The 19365-nt window shown below is 41.9% G+C and overlaps 1 protein-coding gene across 1 annotated transcript; it reads right to left on the minus strand.

Moving 5' to 3' along the window:
* Positions 1–13487: 13487 nt before the first annotated feature.
* LOC135438993 (uncharacterized) lies at positions 13488–18910 on the minus strand. Its single transcript, XM_064697568.1, has one exon. The coding sequence runs from the start codon at positions 18806–18808 to the stop codon at positions 13589–13591; it is 5220 nt and encodes a 1739-aa protein (XP_064553638.1). The 5' UTR covers positions 18809–18910; the 3' UTR covers positions 13488–13588.
* Between the last annotated feature and the right edge of the window lie 455 nt (positions 18911–19365).

Below are 19365 nucleotides of genomic sequence, written 5' to 3' on the forward strand. Positions count from 1 at the left end.
TAAATCATTTAAAGGCAGCGTTCCATTCTTATGGCCCACCTGCCTGACAGACAGACACCCTGGCGCTCTTGTACTGCTGTTGCCATATCTCAACGTTTAATTAATGTCAGTGACATTTGTCAAGTTGAATTTCATAATTTTCGCTTCAGACCCGCTTCCAGCCTACCGCCCGCCAGCCTGCCAGCCAGTGCACCGCCTACGCCCCCGTCACAGCCAGCCGACCGACAAGTGACTCACCAAACCGGCGACGTCAGCATGGCACCTGCAGTGACAGTGCCACGCCCCCTTATTCACCCCCAACATGTACCCCTCTCGCCAAGCACAACCAGCTCCATTGGACTGCCAACATTAGTTTCAATAATAAATTAACCTGTAACTCAAACTCGGCTGCTTATCTTGCCATAAGTCAGTCCAAGTCAGTCCAATGCCTTTTGCACTCCACTGAGTCGCGTACGCAGCGCAAAATTTAGTTAGCAGAGTGCACTCGACTGTGTGTACGTGTGTGTGTTTGTGTTGTATGTGTGCGTGCGTGGGTGTTGTGTGTGTGCGTGGGTGTTGTGTGTATCTGGCATGCAAGTAAATTTATTTCAGCACAAGACAAACTCATGCGTTGTCTCAGTGCCATCTTCCTGCGCCGTCTGCCAGGTGATTCCCAGCCAGGACTCAAGATCCAGGAGCCAAAGTTTTGCCGGCGTGTGCTTAGTTCTTGCTTTCTTTTCAATTATTTATCAGGCTGCCAGCAACGAGTTTAGTTAATGCATGCGAAACAACAATGCCAAGCACGCATATTATCAGGCGCCGATAAATTCTCTGTGCCAAGGTAGAGCCAACGAAACTATATATAGACATATACATATATAAGTATATAGGTAAGTACATGTATGTCAGAGGGTCTATAGATGGCTTACGATGGGACAAAAGTTGTTAATCTTTCTTGTTCTTCTCTGAAACCTCAAATCTTCAAATGTGTCAAATTTTTTAACACTGATGTGACCCGCATATTCTTAACATTTATCTTAAATTAAGTTGTAAATATAATACTGCATAAAATAAATACTAGAACTCTTTAATTTACGGTGACAAATTAAAAAATAAATTTCTTTCTTTTAGCAATCAGTAGAATATGTTTAATGTAAATGCAAAAGCCTCTTTAATATGTCGATTGCCGGAAGATAATTATTACAGGTATTCGTTCCAACCCATTAAGGCTCTAATTTCTGCAAAGTCTGCAATTGCCATACTGCGCAATTTTGAGCTTGAGCAGGCGCTAATTGAGCAGTTCCTATAGATTGATGACCTTTGTCAAATACCATCGGCTTTTGACATAAATTATACCGTGTTTTAATTTTAGGTACAGCCATCGAGAAAACAAATATATGTGATGACAATTTTTATACAATATTTCATAAACACCCAAACGGTCTAAGCTAACATTAATTGCAATTTTTTTTATCTATATAGATATTTTCGCTCAGCTCAATTTAGCATACCTGAGAAGCCACTCTCATTTGACATGTTTCGGCATATGCTCATTTTTGGTTTTACACACTTTTGGCATTTTATGATTTATGCGATGTACGATAACCATATAAATGTATATATTTATCATTCGCTGGAGTCATCAGCATTTGCGAGTCACAAAGCAAATCCCTTTACAATACGCAGTACTCACAAAAACTTTAACGCAGCAGAAGCAACTCCATAAAGGCTCTGCCCAGCCCATCGAATGCCCGAGCAGACGAGCACATAAAAACGACAAGCAAACGTGCTCATATAGGTGTGTGTGTGTGTGGGTGGGTAAAAAGTAACGCTGAAATAAAAATAACTGAAATATGCACACACGCACACACCTTTACGACTGGCTGAAGGAGTAAAAATGTTATGTCGAAAATGTACAGCGAAATTTACACGCTAAATGCGTCCCAAAAGAGAGCAAGAGCCAAAGTCATTAAATGTTGGCCAGGTGGATGTGTGTTTGTGCACATGTGTGTGAGTGTAGGCCCCAAAAAGGTTTTACATGTCATTGCAGCCTGCCACACACACACACATACACACACGCGCACACACACCAAGAGCCACGCAATCCAAAAGAGCGACCCAGAAATTGACATAAATACATAATGAGCAACAATTTCAGTTGCTGCTGCGACTTGCGCCCGCCTTCACCTACTGCGGCAAACTTTTTGTGGGCGTGGCCAAGGTGCGTGTGTGTGTGCTTTGAGGCTAAAAAGCGTAAACTCTTACTTTAATTTCCCGCCGGAATTGGCCCAAGAAAACGCCAGTCAAGACGTCGAGCCTAGTTGTAAGCAATTAATGTGGTTCTCCACAAAACTACTGAGAATAGAGGCGAAGTTATCGCTAAACTAATGAATGCCCTTATAGAATTAGGCCAGGACAACTATGGAACATCGTAAGAGTTCTGTAAGTTGCTTTTGAACAGAATTTTGATAAGAAAATTAATGATTATATAACTTGAATAAACAGTTCATAGTCTGAACCTATTGTTTTAAAAATATTTTTTTAATATATTCTGACCTTATGCTGATCATAAATAATTAAAATATAATCTAAATAGATAAAATAAATAAACATAATACATTTAAAAATTTTATTTTTTAAAATTTATGTTAAAACACATTTTTTATGAATTAATTTATAATTGGGGAGAGTTGACAATGCATATTTATATGAAAATTATTAATTTTAGAGAATGAGCCAATGAGAGAGCAATAAATATATGAATATTGATTGTAGGGAATTGTAATCGATAGTTGTGCCTGGCATTAAAATTTGAAAATCGACAGAGCGGATTTTCATATTTTATTTCCATTATCTATTATTCATTATGGAAGGGAAACTCTCTCTCTTGCGTTCAAAATTGTTGCGAATAAAATCGATAAATCGATAATGTATATATAATCGAAAATCAGTTCTGTTATCCATTACAAAAATCGAAACTTAGTAAATCATAAACTTGATTAATTAATTGAAACAAATTGAAACTTATATTTGTTTTTTCTCTTGGGCGCCTAAATGTGAATGCCTAAATGTGAATAATGTGAATGGAATCGATAAATCGATAATATTTATATATCATCGATTGCTTCGTTTAGCTGTGTTATCCAATATAAATATTTAAAACCTAGTAAATCGTTAAATTAGTTACCAAATAATTAATAAAAATATTACAAAAAACTAATATTATTCTCTGCATTGGAAATTCTTTCGTGCGCTCAATTTCACAAGAGTGTTGCAAGCACAATTGCCTAGCTCACAAGCCTGGCCTGGCTAGGCTAGTGTATAGAAAAGCCAAAGTCTTTGCCTGGTCTGCTCTAATATTAAGGCCAAATTGTTGGCGGGCAGAGTTCACACGAAGCGAAGAATTCTCGTGAGACATTTTCAATTATTTATTATTTATGCATGGCTTGTAAGCGAGGGGAGGGTAGATACGTCTTAGCAACCACTAGCCATACTATACATATGTGTCCTCGTGTCGAGACTAGTCCTGTCAGTTGACAAATTTGCGCCGTGTCCTGGCGAGCTTTAATGTGGTCGACGGCCAAAGTAGCAAGCGAGTGCTACGTGAAAATTTCGTTAAGAAAATTATTTACATTTGCAAATTTTATGAGCTTTGTTTGGGAGCGTTAAGGCAACTCTCCAAAGGGCTGCATGTTTAATGTAATGCAGTATGTGCGTGTGTGTGTGTGTGTGTGTGTGTGTGTGTTCGTGTAGGTGGAGCGCTCAGCCCACTTTTGGGGCACCTCTAGCTCAAACTCTCCCTCCAAACAACCTGTGAAGCTCGCAGTCTGCATGTCTTGCTTTCTGGGCTCCACGTGTCGTACTTTTTAACCGTATTAAATTACATCCCTGTTGGCGTTTATTAATGGCGCAAACTTTTAATGAGAATGTGCATATTTAATTGCAAAGCCAAGAGAACGAGAACGCATGAGAGCGAGGGCAAGACACAGACAGAGAGAGAGCGAGAGAGAGAGAGAGAGTTAGCTTGAGCGCGACTTCATATTTAAAGCTGTTGCTACCTGGGCAACCGCTACGATTTTCTCTCTCCCTCTCTCTCGCTCCCTCTCTCTCGTTACTATTGAAGCCATATTTGTTTACCTACTGCTCGCTTTGGCAGCAGGAATGGGATCTGGGAGGGCTACTTAGCGGTAACATCATCAGCATTAATGTGCCCAGGTCTTCATTATAATCAGCGCTGGGTCGCCAACGCAAATTGTCCATTTGTTGTTGTATTTAAAATATGTACTAATTTTAGGGCGGACATAAAAAGCTAATCGACTGACTTGAAAGCATCGACACGTGACTGTCTTTAGCGTGGATCTAAAAGGGTTTCACCTCCAGCTACTCGTATGTTCAGTCTGAAGAGATCTTATATCATTAATTAATAATTTGTTATTATGCCAACATTGAAAGTGCAAAGCTCTTAAAAGACCAATACAGTACGAAAGACAGGGCAGAAGTCATGAAATGTGCTTGAACTTTTTGCCAATCTAATGCACTCCGTTGAAAAACTCTAGTGAAACTTTGTTAGTCAAATTTGATTGCTTTTCGAATGTAATTAATTAAATACTAGCAAAAACTGCAGCTGTAAGTGCTTCGCTAGAAGATACCCTATTATTCAGTCGAAAGTTATGTAAAATTGTAAAGGTACAGATTTTAGTCGGGAAAATTTAAGCCCAAGCTTTGTTCGCAGAATACATAATTGAATTGGTTCTGAAGTTTGCAATTCGTTTAACAATTGTCTGAGAACACATTTTCAAGGTTTACAGGGTACAAATGTGCAGTCAGCAGCTAGTAACAAAGTTGCTATTAATTATTTATGAAAAAATAAATGACAGAAATAATTTTAATTAAATTCATTTTCATTTCCAGCGCATTTGTCCATGGAAGAGTGTGGTTCGAGTGGGAAAACTGAGCTAAAACAACAAGAATAAAACAAATATATTTGATATTTGTGTGCAGAGTTTTGCAGCTAATTTGGCTGAAAGTGCGGGCAACAGAATATGCGAACAGTGCAAAATATTTGGTTAGTTTATTCCAGTGAAATGCAAAACTGAAGCGAAACGAAACGAAGCGAAATATCATTGAACTCCGACCACTATCAAAATGAGCTGGCAAACTGAATACCCAGAAAGTTGAAACCAGACAAACAATTAATTGAGCTGCGGGCTGAAATATTGTTGTTCAGTTTGTTGCCAGTCCAGGCCGACTTTAAAAAGAAAATATCACAAAATGCTGCCACTCCGGATGTCAGAGGCGCCAATATAGCTCCATTTCCGTTTGTATGTACCATACGTTCGGGCGCATATGCACATGCACGGCGTATACGTAATATTTCGACTGCCCTCACAATAAACGGGTGAGCTGTTGTGCTTGGAGCACGAGCTGTTGGAGGTGGGCTCGGTGTGCTCTGCTCTCATAACACCAAACCGAAATTGTCAAATAAATGTATTCAAAAAATGTCGACATTCCGCGCTACTGCAAAGTATGCACTGGTAATGGACTTTTAATGTTTGTATTTTTGGGTGCGCTCGCTAAGTAAGTGGAGAGGGAGCAGAAGGAGAAGTGAGCCAGTGAAAGCGGCAACTGCGACGTCACACTTAGCAATATTTTTTGGTTTATAAATATATAAAAATTGTGGCTTCATGGTTGCGGAACATGTCTTGTTTGTGTGAATAAATCGCAGCTGGCATAAAAAAATACATAATCAAAATGCAAGTATCTTAAGCTAAATGAATTATAAAATAAATGAATGTCAGATAAAAATAAACAAGACAAAGAAACTTAAAGAAGGAAGAGAAGATCAGCAGCTCGGCTGTCCAATTTTCTAAAACTTGTCTGGTGGTTAGTCAGTTAGTAGACAAACTCTCTGATGACTATAATTTTACTCTTCTATTCTATTAATTATCTAGATCAAAAATTAATTGTTTAAATATAGAGTATAGCGGGTATAACCCGGCCTTGCCCGTGGCACGTATGTTATAAAATCAATGTTCTCAAGCAAATTTGAAATGATTTTGAAACTGATGATACCTCCATTTCCACCAAGGAGGAACGGATTTTTCGAAAAGTGTGAAACACCCCTTAAATGAATTTGAACAAAGATCTTTGAAAATAAGTTTGGGGCCGATCGGATGGTAAACAAAAAACTTTCATACAACCGTTTTCCGCTAATTTACCACTGTTGCGGGTGGAATTTCCCAAATCGCTGAAATACGTATATATTAAGTTCTTATGTAGAGCTTTGAAAATAAGTTTGAAGCAAATCGTACACAACTTAAAACTTCACCCAAAAAATCTTTAAATCGCATTCCCCCCGAAGAAGTTTGAATTCTGCGAAAAGTGTGAAACACGTCTCAAATGATTTTTCTTATAGATCTCTGGAAATGAATTTGAGCGCGAAACGTCACCCACCAAATCTTTGAACTCCATTTCCACCAAGGAGGAACGGATTTTTCGAAAAGTGTGAAACACCCCTCAAATGAATTTGAACAAAGATCTTTGAAAATAAGTTTGATTTTTCCACACTTGCGGGTGGAATTTCCCGAAACCCCGTCTTAACGTGCACCTACATCACATAAGGTAGCTACAGTGAAAATTTCAGCTTCCTAGCTCTTACGGTTTGGGCTGTGCGTTGATCACCAATCAGTCAGTCAGTCAGTCAGTCAGTCAGTCAGTCAGTCAGTCAGTCAGTCAGTCAGGACAAACAGTTTTATATATAGAGATAAATTAATATAAAGTATAGAAACATGAAAATGGATATTGAAACGCTGGCTTTGCGAAAATCTCTAAGTTTGCTAATTTCTTGTTTATCCACACACTATTACCTATTAAATGTACATTAAACTCGAGCACAACTTAATGTATTTATTGTTGCTTTTAGCATTGTCTTGTATGCTCGATCAAAGGAGGCAATGCCCCGTGAGGAGAGAGTAACATTCTCATATCAGAGACCACAAGTATTGCAGGACTAACTGTCTCGCCTGTCTGCGCATTCAACTCTGACTGTCTGAGTGACTCGTGGAAGCGATTCTGACGTCGCCTGCCGTATGCCATTTGCCCGTCTGCTGCCCCTGTGGACGGCGCTTAATAAATGGCTGACATTTAAAGCGCATTCCCCCTTTCAAAGCCGCCTGATGGCTGACGTTTTTCTGAGCTTTTGTTTCACATTATAAAGTTACATTTCCAGGCTGCAACTCCCACACACACACACACAACCATACAGCTCTCACTCTCTCTGTCTCTCTCTGCCAGACATCAAGCCGTTTAAAAATAATTTCGCTTGGTTCCGGTCGCTGGCTGCGCTTTGACTGCCAGCCAAAAAGTACGCTCATATATTTACTTCTAGTCGCCTGTTAATAACCAAATACGCAGTAGTAGAAAAAATACGTAGCGAAAACTCCCCCGAGCCGGGCTAAGGAGCCAAGCTCGAAAGCAATCCTTCGTCCGCATCCAATGGGCTGTCCACGCAGCTACAAATGTTGCATACTCCATGCCGGGAATTGGGGATTTTGGGCCGCATTTCTTTTATTTATAGGTTGACGCGACGCGGTCTCTCCGTTATATATCGCATCTATATGTATGCCCCACCCGTCTCATATCCGCTTGTATGGTCGCATTTCCGTTTCAACTTTTTCGGCCGCTCATGAAAAATGGTAAGCGTACAGCGCACAGCAACGGAAAAACGACAAAAAAACAAAAGAGAATGACTATCTCCACACGCCGAGGATTTAATACCCTTAATTGTGGCTGACGGTGTTGCAGACATGTATGTATAACTCGGATTCTCTTAATTGCTAACTTTGGTTAAGATATCTTGAAAAACAAAAATCTTTTTTATACTTAATTTCTGGCCAATTGCTTATGATATAGAGAGCCGATCTGGCCGGTCCCGACTTATGTAAGCCTTTCTGATAATAGCTGACTGTATCGATTCGGCTCAAGAATATATGTACTTTATATGTTCGGCGATGTCTCCTTCATGACAAAATTATAATACCCTCTTAGAGCGTATAAAAAGTTGTCCATCTATATGAACGGCCTGAAACGTCTCTCTCCCAGAGGGCTGGGAACTTGCAAAATATGCTCGAGTGGTTTATAATTTTTGCTGCCAAACATTTTTTGCGGCTCAGTCTGCGTTGGTTTTTGTGGGTCGGTGTCATGGGGTTAATGCCACGCCAGATGAGCTGACAATTGGCGGGTTAAAAGTGCCATCATTTGTTCGGCATTTTACCCGCTGCTGTGTTTCAACATTCTTTTGTTTGAGCCAGCGACATTTATGGACACATTTAAATTTCAAGTACCTTTTAATGAACCATAGCAATATGCTTCTGTGATGCATAGCATAAGAGCAATGGAGAACCAACAAGAAGTATGGGTATTATAAATTTATATAAACGGTGGATAACTTAATGTTGGGCTGACACAGAATTGCTATTGATAAGAATGCAATTACATTTAAAGTAAAACTTAGTTAACCGAAAAATGCAGCCAGGCGTAAACTTCTAATGCGCTTCTGGTATTTCTCAAGCGATCTTCACACTATCTCAAGTATTAGAAGCGACCTAGAATCTCCGAACTCACCGGATGGTTTAACATTGTGAACTAGAACACATTTCCTTACTTATTTCTACTTATTTTAACCAACTCAACCGCAAGTTAAACACTCGAAAAACACAGCTATCCAGCAGAACGCCGCTGCGGCAACTCATCTGAACTCAGCTCAAACTGGAATCATAATTATTTGACCATTGAAGCTGAACAGTTTTGAAAAACTACCCCATAGAATTTATTCGGGGGCTAGCTACAAAAAAAAAATAACTGAAATGGTGCGCTGGCCAAATTAATTGAAACTTTATTTGGATTATGAAATTAGCACACGCCCAATGCTCTGAGTATTTTTTTTTGTAGCATTAAGCGCTTTTTAATTAGGTTTCCATTTTTTCGGAGGGGATGAAGCTTTTGAAGTTGCCCCATTTTGTTGCAAGTGGGCGGGCGGATTAAGTGCTCCATAATTTGACGCCAGTTTTTAATTGTGTGGAAAATTGTTGGCAAGCATTTGAAACTACGAAATTGTTGTGGGCTCCATAACAGAAATATGCAATTAAACTTTTTGTCGGGCGGGTTGAAGGTAAACACTACGAGGCCAGTTTTGACACATGCCACGCAGAGAGATGGAAACTGCTGCACATGAGTTGCCATTTGGGGCAATCAAGCGCAAAATGTAAATGGAAATTGACAGTTAAGATGGCAGCAAATGCTGCCAAAAGTTTGGCTAACAAAAATCACTCATGAAATTTGATTGACTGAATCAATGAGTAAATGACTGGGCCACTGACAGATGGGGCAACAAGAACCGAAACCAAAACCAAAACCAAATAACAAAACAAAAAAAATGGAAGAAAATAATAACGCAAAAGTTTCGCTTTGCGGCGGAAATGTCCTGGCAATCCTGACTGCTGCCAGCCTCATGAAAATTGACAATCAAATTGCAAATAGCTTTATCTTGTAGTTTGTTTATTTATTTATATCATTTCGTACACTTCCTGCGCGTCGGCCACAATGAGCAGAGAAGTCATCTGGGAGGCTGACGGCGACCATAGTTGTTAAGCTCTGTGTTCGTGCGAGTGAATCTGTGTGTGTGTGTGTGTGTGTGTGTGTGTGTGTGTGTGTGTGTGTAGCCGCCATTTTGATATGGCTCATGTGTGCATGCGCGCGTGTGTGCGTGTGTGTGTGATTGCCTGTCCTTTTTGGCCTGTTATCCTTGGCTTATGTTTTCAATTAAATTTCCATACAATTTTCATGACATGATGAACTACCTAGGACTACAGGCCAGGTCTCGACACGACTCTCAGCTCTGGCGTTCTGTGTGTGCATGCGTGTGCGTGTGTGTGTTTGCGTGTGTCAGTCAATTTATTTAATAACAAACGCACAGGACATATACAGCGAAGATCTGTACTGTGCTGTGTTACAAAAGCTCCTCCTCCCGGGCCGAGTAATTCACATTAAAATCTCTGTGAAGATTTTTAAATAAATCAAGAGTCAAATATTTTATTTCAGTTCATTTACACTCGAATAAAATCAAGCAAAATGCAACTGAGCGAAGATAAAGGCTTAACTATGGCAAAGAAAATGCACATTTGATGCACAAATGTTTCGATTATAGCTGCAAAATAGAAACTTTATAAAGCATTGCAAGTGTGTGTAAAGTGAAATTCTAGTTCTCGGCTAACGAGTGGATCCTGTGACGCCTAAAGCGAACGCCAATCGATCAAGTCACGTCTGATGTCTGCAAGCCAGAGAGGCACAGATAATCGGAATATAACGAAACTGAAGCTCCCAGGAAGATTGAATATTTTACAAACCTAGGCAAAATGCCTGTCGGCCAATTACTTTATATTGATCTATCTTAAAAATTAAAGTAATCAAAAAAAAAAATTGCTCAATAATAATATTTTTAGTAAAATATAACATAAATATAAAATTCGTAAAGCTTTAAAATAGTTATTAAATAGAAACTTAAAAAAAATGTATAAAATACGGGAGCTTGGTTATTAATGAGATCTTAAAATATATTGAATTTATTAATTTGAAATAATTTATATTAAATATGAAATCTTCCTTTTCAAATCTATGGCCAAATGGTTTGTCGTTTGTTGAAATTGAACAATTTAATTTAATTTGTTTAGGCTGTATTCAAGTTCTTACTATCACTTTCGACATATGCCTTAGCTGAATCAATCTCGAGATATAGTTTTTGTTTATGACTTATGCATGCATCAATCAATTGTTAACGGTAGGCATTTGGCTTTCATTTACAATAAGAGCCACTCATTTTTTGTAAGATCGTTCAGGACTGACATAAACAATAAGTAAGTTCGTGTATTCGGTTGAGTTGGGGCGCAGCAAAGGAAAAGTTAATTTCACTTATGCGAAATGCGTTTCGTTTCACCGGCGAGTGGAAAACTTTAATGTGGCCGCCCACACAAATGAATCAGGCGTCTGTGTCTGTGTCAGGTAAACTGACAGAGAAGCTTCTGGTGCTGCCCACGTCATTTCAATCAAACATTTTTGTTTATGACAGCATCGTCGGGGTCCAGGCTCCATATGATTTATCATTATGTGACTGTATGCCGACCCACCTACCCTAGCCCCACGCCTGTTACGCAACATAAGTACATGTTCAATATATAATAACATAAAATATGATGACCTGCCACATAAATAAAACAGCAACGAGCCGGAGAATATTGTAAATGTTTCAAATGTTACAAATGAACAGACACACGTCATGCAAAAATGCTGCGCAAACATACGCATATACATAGATATGCATACATATATGCGTTGTTACGTATATGGAATATGTTGTACAATCCTTAATAGGGCTTGCTTAAGCTCTTACTATAAACGACATTTGCTTTGAAATATATTAAACTATAAATACAAAAATAAAATTAGTATGACGAAGCGCACGCTGTGTGCCTGCCTGATGACAATTTTTGAGCAGAATTCAAAATTTAGTAGAGAGAAAGGTTTTATTAATTAAATTATATTAAATATACCCGACTTTGTGTATTTTACTATATTTTGAAAAACATTTGTATTTGCATATTTTAAAGAGAAGTGTATGTTGTGCAGACGTATTAAATTGTTCTCTTTGATTGCTGGCGCGGATAGCTATAATACTCAATTAGGGGAAGTGGCTGCCGCCGCCAATCAGAGCGAAATCTTTTTCAAATCTGGCACAGAAATCTAAAGTGATATTAAAAATCAGAATGAACTGGCCTCGTCAATTAAAATGGCAACTAAATAAATTAAATTCCAAGTTAGCTGTCATCGGCCAAAAGGCAAACATACAAGTGCTTGCCATTGAAGTGGGCCAGGGTGCAGACAGCAGGGATCAGGTTCTGACCAAGGCGGCAAAGCAGAGCAGAGCGCAGACCAGCATCAATGGTCGAAGTGCGCGTTTATTGAATGAAATTAGTCTGCAAATAGTATGGCATAAGCCAGGGCGCATTGGCCTGGTCAACGAGCCGTAAGCCTAATGTAAGTGCCTTGGCTGGAACAATTTGTGCCCGATGTCCGATGCCCGATGCTTGATGCCTGTTGCCCCGCCCATTTTTGCTATATCCGGTCTCTCTCTCCCCTGCAGTTGTCGTCTGCATTGAAATCGTCCATTAGCTAAGCAGATTAATTGCTAAAAGGTATTTAATTCGCGCTGCTTTTATATTTCAGCGTTCATTCGCCGTTTCAGCCAGACGCATATAACGCTTTTCTTTTTATTTCATTTCTCAATTTCTTTTCATTTTATTCCTCTTTTTTCTTTTTTTGTTTGCTTGTGCTCTGCTGTGCTTTTTGATAGAAGCTCGCAACTTCCTTGGAAATATGGCGTTAAGTATTTTTGCGTTATTTTTTTTCGTTACTTTTTAATGCTTCATTAGCTACTAATGGAAATTGTGTGACTTTGCGAAAAGCTCTGTCAGTGGCTGCCATTAGAAGTTGCGTGTGGAGGGTTTTCGCTGGGTTGTCGCATTGATACAAAACAGGAAGTTGCCTAGGTAGCCAAATATACGACCGATATTAACTAGAGTTTGTTTGATTAATATTCGCATGTCTAATAATAATAAATATTGTTGATTTTCTTCATTCATCCTTGCCCAGCTTAAACAATTCAATTAAATAACCCAATCTAATCAGGGCAAATACTAGACGTATTCTTACAGATATACTATGGCTATGTTGAGTCCCACATTGAAATTAGTTTTTTTTTCAGAAATGTTAGGTGCAAGTGAGGAAAAAATGGCATTCAAGGTATTTGAAGACAGCGCATAAAAGTCAAAAGCAGTATAAAATACAACTAAAAAGCAGCAGCAAATAATTTTAAGAAAGTTGTGTGATTTATGTGCAAATATAAAACAAAAGCATGGCAAGTTTTGCACTATATAAAAAATACAAGCAGAGGGAGAAAGACACACACATACAGAGAGAGACTAGGCAATGCAGGTGGCAATGAAGTAGGACAAACCAGGTAGAAAATGAAAATTGCCGATGCAGCTGCTGCCAAGTCAAACAAAATGAATGACGACCAAGGCAGTACAAACTTGAGAAGCTGAGTAGGACAATGGGTAAGCAGAAGGGTCGCAATAGAGAGAGAGAGAGACAGAGAGAGGGAGAGAGAGAGAGAGCGAAAGAGCGGGAGGGGGAGCGAACTGCCGCTAAGCGACACCTGAGCTCAGTGAAAGCTGTTCCGGAAAACTTCGGGAAATTATTGAAGTGTAAGTAGAAAAGTAAATGTAACACTTAAGAGTGCGAAAACTAGAAAAGATACATGAAGATCGCAAGGAATCTTGCAACACCAGACGGATATCTCATACTTTAAGGAAAATCGTCTTGCATTAAGAAGAAAAAATAGTATAGTAGAATATTCTAAGCCTACGGCTATGTAATTAACTAACCGACTAACCGACTTTGAGCGAAAGCACCTGCAATTTTATTTGTTTGCAAATTGAAAACTGGTAAACTTTGTAAATTTGTTATAAGAGAAGCATAAAATTATTGATTCAGTCAATTAGCTAACATTCTCGTACATCTTTGGATTACGTTGAATATTCTCCTCCATGATCTTTTTGTGCGTGTACTCCCAATGTTCGACCTTTTGCATCACATCTGGTATAACTTCCCGTATACGGAATCGATTAATTTCGATACCATCACGTTGCTCAATGTTTGTCTTGAAATTATAATTGGGCGTGTAGCCGTTGAGCTTGAGAAAATGATCGAAATAGAATGGAACAATCTGCTCCTGCATGTTGTCCAGCACCATCACAGAGTCTTGGGTGAAGCCCTCGCTAACGACACCGTCCTCGGCAAAGGCGCGCACAAAGTTTCTTGTGTTCTCCGAGATGACGACGGGTGGAAGTATAATCTTTTTGACACGCTTCCTGAGATACAGTCTCTGGAGTGGTCCAACACGTTTGGGTTTCTTGTAGGGCGGCTCAAGGTTGCGACGCACCTTCTTCATTTCCATGTCGATGCGACGCTCAATCTGGTAGGCCTGCGCCGAGAGCTTCTCCAGGTAGCGTCGTCGCTTGCGAAGTGTCGCTTCCACTTCGCGCACCTTATCAATGTCCATGTGCTCAAACTTGGCGAGTATTTCCAGCACAACGGTGCTGATGGCGGCCACCATGTCCGAGGCATTGGGAATCACATCGCTGGAGCCCCGCACCGTGGCGGGCACAACGCGACGCCAGACTTCGGCGAGGACGGCGCGATGCTTGTTGAATTCCTCGTCGGCAAAAGAGTTCTGAATTGGTTTATCGAGGTAGTGTCTGACTCGTGCCTCCATCTCAATGGCGCGATCCTCCATGAAGAACTTCTTGGCAGATTTGCGTGCTACATACTCCTGCTTCTCTTTCAAGTCCTGTGCGCACCAATCCACAAAGGTTTCCAGCCTACCCTGCAGCTCGGTGTGTATGGACAAGGTGTAGTGCATTTCAAGCAGCAGCATGAACGTCTTGTTCTTTAAATTGTCGATGCCTTGAAGGAAAGTCTTCGCATCGGGAAATACCTGCAACACAGGGTGCAGATTGCGCAAGTAGACGTCATAGTAAAACTCGCGTATGGCCCAGGCATCATCCTTGTCCCTTACGCGAATATTGACAATGGCACGCTTGGCAATGGACTGGTCATAGGGTTCCAGTTCATACTCTATATCCTCATCATCCTCTATAGCAATGCTAACCATCTCGGATTCCTCGATTTCGCCGCCGAGTTTGCCGCGTTTTTTCACTGGCACTAAATGGATCCAATCGTGCTCGGCTCGCCATTCCTCCTCGCCGAGCAGATAATGGAAGTTCTGCAGCATCACGCAACGTATCCAGTGACCCTCAATGAACACAATGTCCATGTTGAGCATTGTGAGTTCGCGCTCCAATTCGCGGTATTCTTGTTTCATTTTGTCGGTTATCTCGTAATAAGTCTTCACTTGATAGACCTGCGTCATGGCCGCATTATATTCTTTCTTTTCCCATTTCGCGAAGAGTCCTTCGTAGAGGAGCTTGGTATTCTTCATGTGCTGCCAGTGGCGCTCGTTGAGTGTGTCATAGATCTTGGTGCGCACCATTTTGCCTTGAATCAATAGTGACTCATACTTTAGACGCATCGCAACCTTTAACAGCTCCACGCCTGTCTTGAAATTAAACGTTTTCACTGTTGCGCGGCTTTTAAGCTCATCTATGTAGTTCTCATCGAGGTCGGTGATAACGGAGCCATAGTATTTAGTTGTGCCAGGCCCCATCAGGGTGTTACGCACATCCGGCACCGGCACCTCCAGTCTGAGGCGCAAGCCATTGCGAAGGCGTGAGCTAAATGTAAAGAAAGAGTCTTTGGGACCCAGCATGGCTGCCTGCTCCTTGCGTTGACCGGAGAACGGCAGCATGCGAAAGGGATTCTCCTCCTCAGCATCGGCGTCAATAACTTCTGCCTGAAAGCGTGAGCGACGCATTTCCTCGAAGGGTACCAAGGGCTTTCGTATATAGTCCAAAGGTATCTTAGTTTCGTCTTCTAGTAATAGAAAGCTGCCGCTGTCTTTTGATAGATTTGTGCATTCTGAGCTGCTAAGCGAGCTTAGGCATTCCTCAATGCTCTTCAAATCCTCCTCCAGCTCGGCCACGATTGCCTTACGGTCGACCAATAGGTGCTCATCGGCAGGGTCAATGTCCTTGGTCTCGTACAGAGCCTCGCGGGTCTCGCGCAAAAATTCCAGGTACTGTTTACGTCCCGGAAAATCAAGAGTCGCCAGCTCTTCGGGGTTCCGTGAGTGAAAAACGAAATCATACGGATGACACAGGTCCAGTACTACCTCTCTGGCTGCATCCTTGCTATCAGTGCGAGTGGCCGCCAAGTGATCAGCGATCATCTTCTCGAAATCATAGCGAGGAATGGTCAGGTCCTCGTTCATATATTTCTTACAAGGCGGATTGGCCTTGATAAAATTCACAATCGGCACCCTTTCCGCTTGCTCCTGTACTGTAATCTTTGGATATACCGTCTTGGTTTGATAATGCACATGAACGCTCTTTGCCTGGGTAGGGTCCCAGTGATCGTGATGGTGGCGTGCCTCGAATTTGTCAGTGTAGGGACGCTTTGGGGTGCGCACATTTTCAAATTTGATGTTATCAGGCATTACCTTCTCCAACATCGGCATGCCCGAGTTTTGGATGGCGTCGTTAAACAAGGCCGAGGGCACACGCTCTGTGGCGTAATCTCGACGTCGTCTCGGATGGACGAGAAGCGTTTTCTCTCGAAACATTGGGGCTGGCATGTTACCACGCTGATCAATGGGCACATTGTCATTACCGGCCTCCATGCGATACTCTTCCTCCTCCTCCTCCTGCTCACTGTGCTCAGACATTTTAATTATCTCCTGTGGCGGCACCCAGTCGACATCGAGTTCCTCCACTTTGGCATCACAGGGCGATTGCTCGCGCAACTGTTTAGCCTCCACACAAGTTAAGCCCAGCAGATCCATGCGTGCCAGCTTCTTCTTGAGGTGCTTCGCCTTGGTCATTTTGCTCTTTAGGGCAATGTACTCCAAAGTGGTTTCTACTTTGGAAACGTCAACCATGTCGGCCTCCAAAGGATCCTTTGCATGCGGCACTATGATCTTTTCGGGAAATACATAGCGAATGAGATTGAACTTCTTGACATGGTACTTCAATTTGGGCTTGACAAGTTTTAGATTCTTACGCAGCACACGATGATAGTGCAAGCCCAGACGCTTTTCAATGAATTCCTTGATGGCACTCTTCTGTTCGTGTTTGTGCAGGAGCATCGGTTGCGGTGGGAATAGATCCAATTTGGGATCATCCGGATCGAGCACCTTTATAATGCCCCGTTCAACGTCCAGCTTGATGGGTTCCTTGCGGGGCGCCAGCTGATTGAGCCACTCGTCGCGGGTTAGGCAACCCTTCACCGTGCGCTGACCCTCCATGATCTGATGATGATGCAGCTTGCCGCGCAGACCATCACCATGCTTGAAATGAAAGCCTCGCAGCTGGAATTTATCACCAATTTTGCCCACCTTCAGGTAGTCCTCATCATCGCTGCTCTGCTCGCTGGGCGTAGTGCCGACGCTACCTTCAATGCTCTCCTCGCACGCCAGCCGCTGTTCGACATCGGGGAATTTCTTCAGCTTGCCCGTCCGCTCCAAAAAGAACTCCTGTGTTACTCTGGCATGGTCTCGGCGCACACAGTTCTCCTTGTGCATGATGGCCTTGAGGCGCTCGGTCTCTGTCAGCGTTTTGGGGAAGAACTTGCGCTTTCGTATCACTGGTGGAATGTACTCAAACTTGCGGAAACTGCGCTCAATATCATCATCGATTTTGGCCACATCCTCTAGCAGATCGTTCTCAGCCACGGTGCGTGCCTGAATCTCCATAGCGGCTGCCTCCATTTTTTTTTGCTCGAGCTCCCGCTCAGCTTTGCGGTACTTGTTGCGTAAATAAATGTCCTTGTAGCGCTCCTCACGACGCTTTTTCTCATCGGCGATCTTCTCTTTGTTGGCTGGCTTATCTGGCGAGCGAAACAGCTCGGCCAGCTTGAACTCCTTTGGTGGCGGCTCTTCTGGCACTGGCAGATCCTTGATCTTAGTATTAAACTCGGCCGGAATCGCTAAACGTTCCGCTTGTAATTCCGCTTCCACCTTTTGCGCGGTTTGCTTTTTGGTACGACGCCGTTCCATGTAGCGCACTACTCGCCAATAGGTCTGCTGATTTTGTTGCTCCTGCTCGTCCTTTTCGTATGTGTTCTTATAGTCCATGCCCTGAAAATCTAAATTCACGGGATTTTCCAAATCAATTACCTCGCATATGTGCGTATCGGAAGACTCTGAGCCTGTGCTGGCGCACACATTGTCCCCATGCTTGACCATCTTGCTAATCAGCTTGAACTGCTGGTCCTCGGTCAGTTTCTTGTGGCGCAACGCACTCGGATTGACCAGACAGTGCGTCTTGCGCGGATCCTGTGTGAGGAAGAACTTTTGACGCACCGGCGACAACTTGGACAGTTGCTGAAAATTTTCTGGACAGCGTCCAATGTGCGGCCGCGGCGCTCCAACCACATAGCTAGCCTCGCAAGGCTTCTTCCACTGGTCGCCCTTAAAGTTCTTCGGGCGCGTGGACGGCACATGATACGAGTCAATCATTTCCTGTGAATTCACATCTTTCTTTTTGCCCAAATTGGAGCGTTGTGTGATCTTGCCTGAGTCGACCGGCTTGTCGGGTATGCTGGTTGTCGAACAGCTTTTCGCTTGCATGTTCACCGTAAAGACTCCATCCCGAAAGCCCATTACACTTGAGCTGAGAAAATCATATCCGGTTTTCTTAGTCAACACCCGCTTGCCACACATATCGCGCGTCTCGACCTCTGTGCGCTTTATGTTGGCATCCGGGAACTCCAGCGTTTGCACGGTCAGCTGTGGATCCGAATCGCGATGTGAGAAGTCAATATTCTTGAACTTGGCAATCGCAGCCTCCCGCTTTGTCTGCTTATGCTGCTTTTTGGGCGGGCATTTCCTCTTCGCCCATGGTTCGTTCGCGTTTGATCTTTTCGCGCTTAACTTCAGGACTTTTGGATCTGGCTCCGTTTTCATTTCGGGCATATATGAGTCCCTTTCTAGGGCACCTGAAATCCGCCGGACGTCATTTTCCGCCACGGTGTTACGAGCCGAATTAGTCAAAGTGTAGCGCGGTTGCATTGCAGAAGCCCGGGGTTTTTCGGGTGTCGGCATTTTAGCGTAGGATTTTGATTTCAAAATATGTGGTTATTGGATAGAATATTCGTTTCTGCTTGTTATTGCGTAAGTAAAATAAAAGTGACTGAATTTTTTAATGGAAGCTTTGTGACAGAATTTTACAAGGGTTTTCTATACAGCATTGTGGCATGGATAACTTTTGTGCTAAGGAATTAAATTATATTATTATATTATTCCACAATCTACCTATGCCTATATGTAGCTCGATTTCACATTTACTTTTAAGTCTTTTATTTTTGCCGACTGTTTGTTTCCATTACCATTCAAAAGTTTACATTGAGGACCCATAAATTCAGAACGTACATATCTGCTTACATGATTTTTATTACATTTCGGGGCAGCATTTGCTGTGCTCAGCGTTCGCTTTTCTCGCACCCAAACTCCTTTTACTCGTACTTTATTTCCACCCTCAGCATCAATATTTCCATTTCAGCTATTTTTTATACCCTGTAGCCAAATGATGGACTATAACTGGGTAAATTGTGTATTCATTTTTAAAATCTCTTCGATGCTTTTAGGAATATCCTGTCGTC

The sequence above is a fragment of the Drosophila montana genome, unplaced genomic scaffold, assembly GCF_035044405.1.
Source record: "Drosophila montana isolate Dmon_TW-CO22-7 unplaced genomic scaffold, ASM3504440v1 contig_402_1, whole genome shotgun sequence".
NCBI lineage: Eukaryota > Metazoa > Arthropoda > Insecta > Diptera > Drosophilidae > Drosophila > Drosophila montana.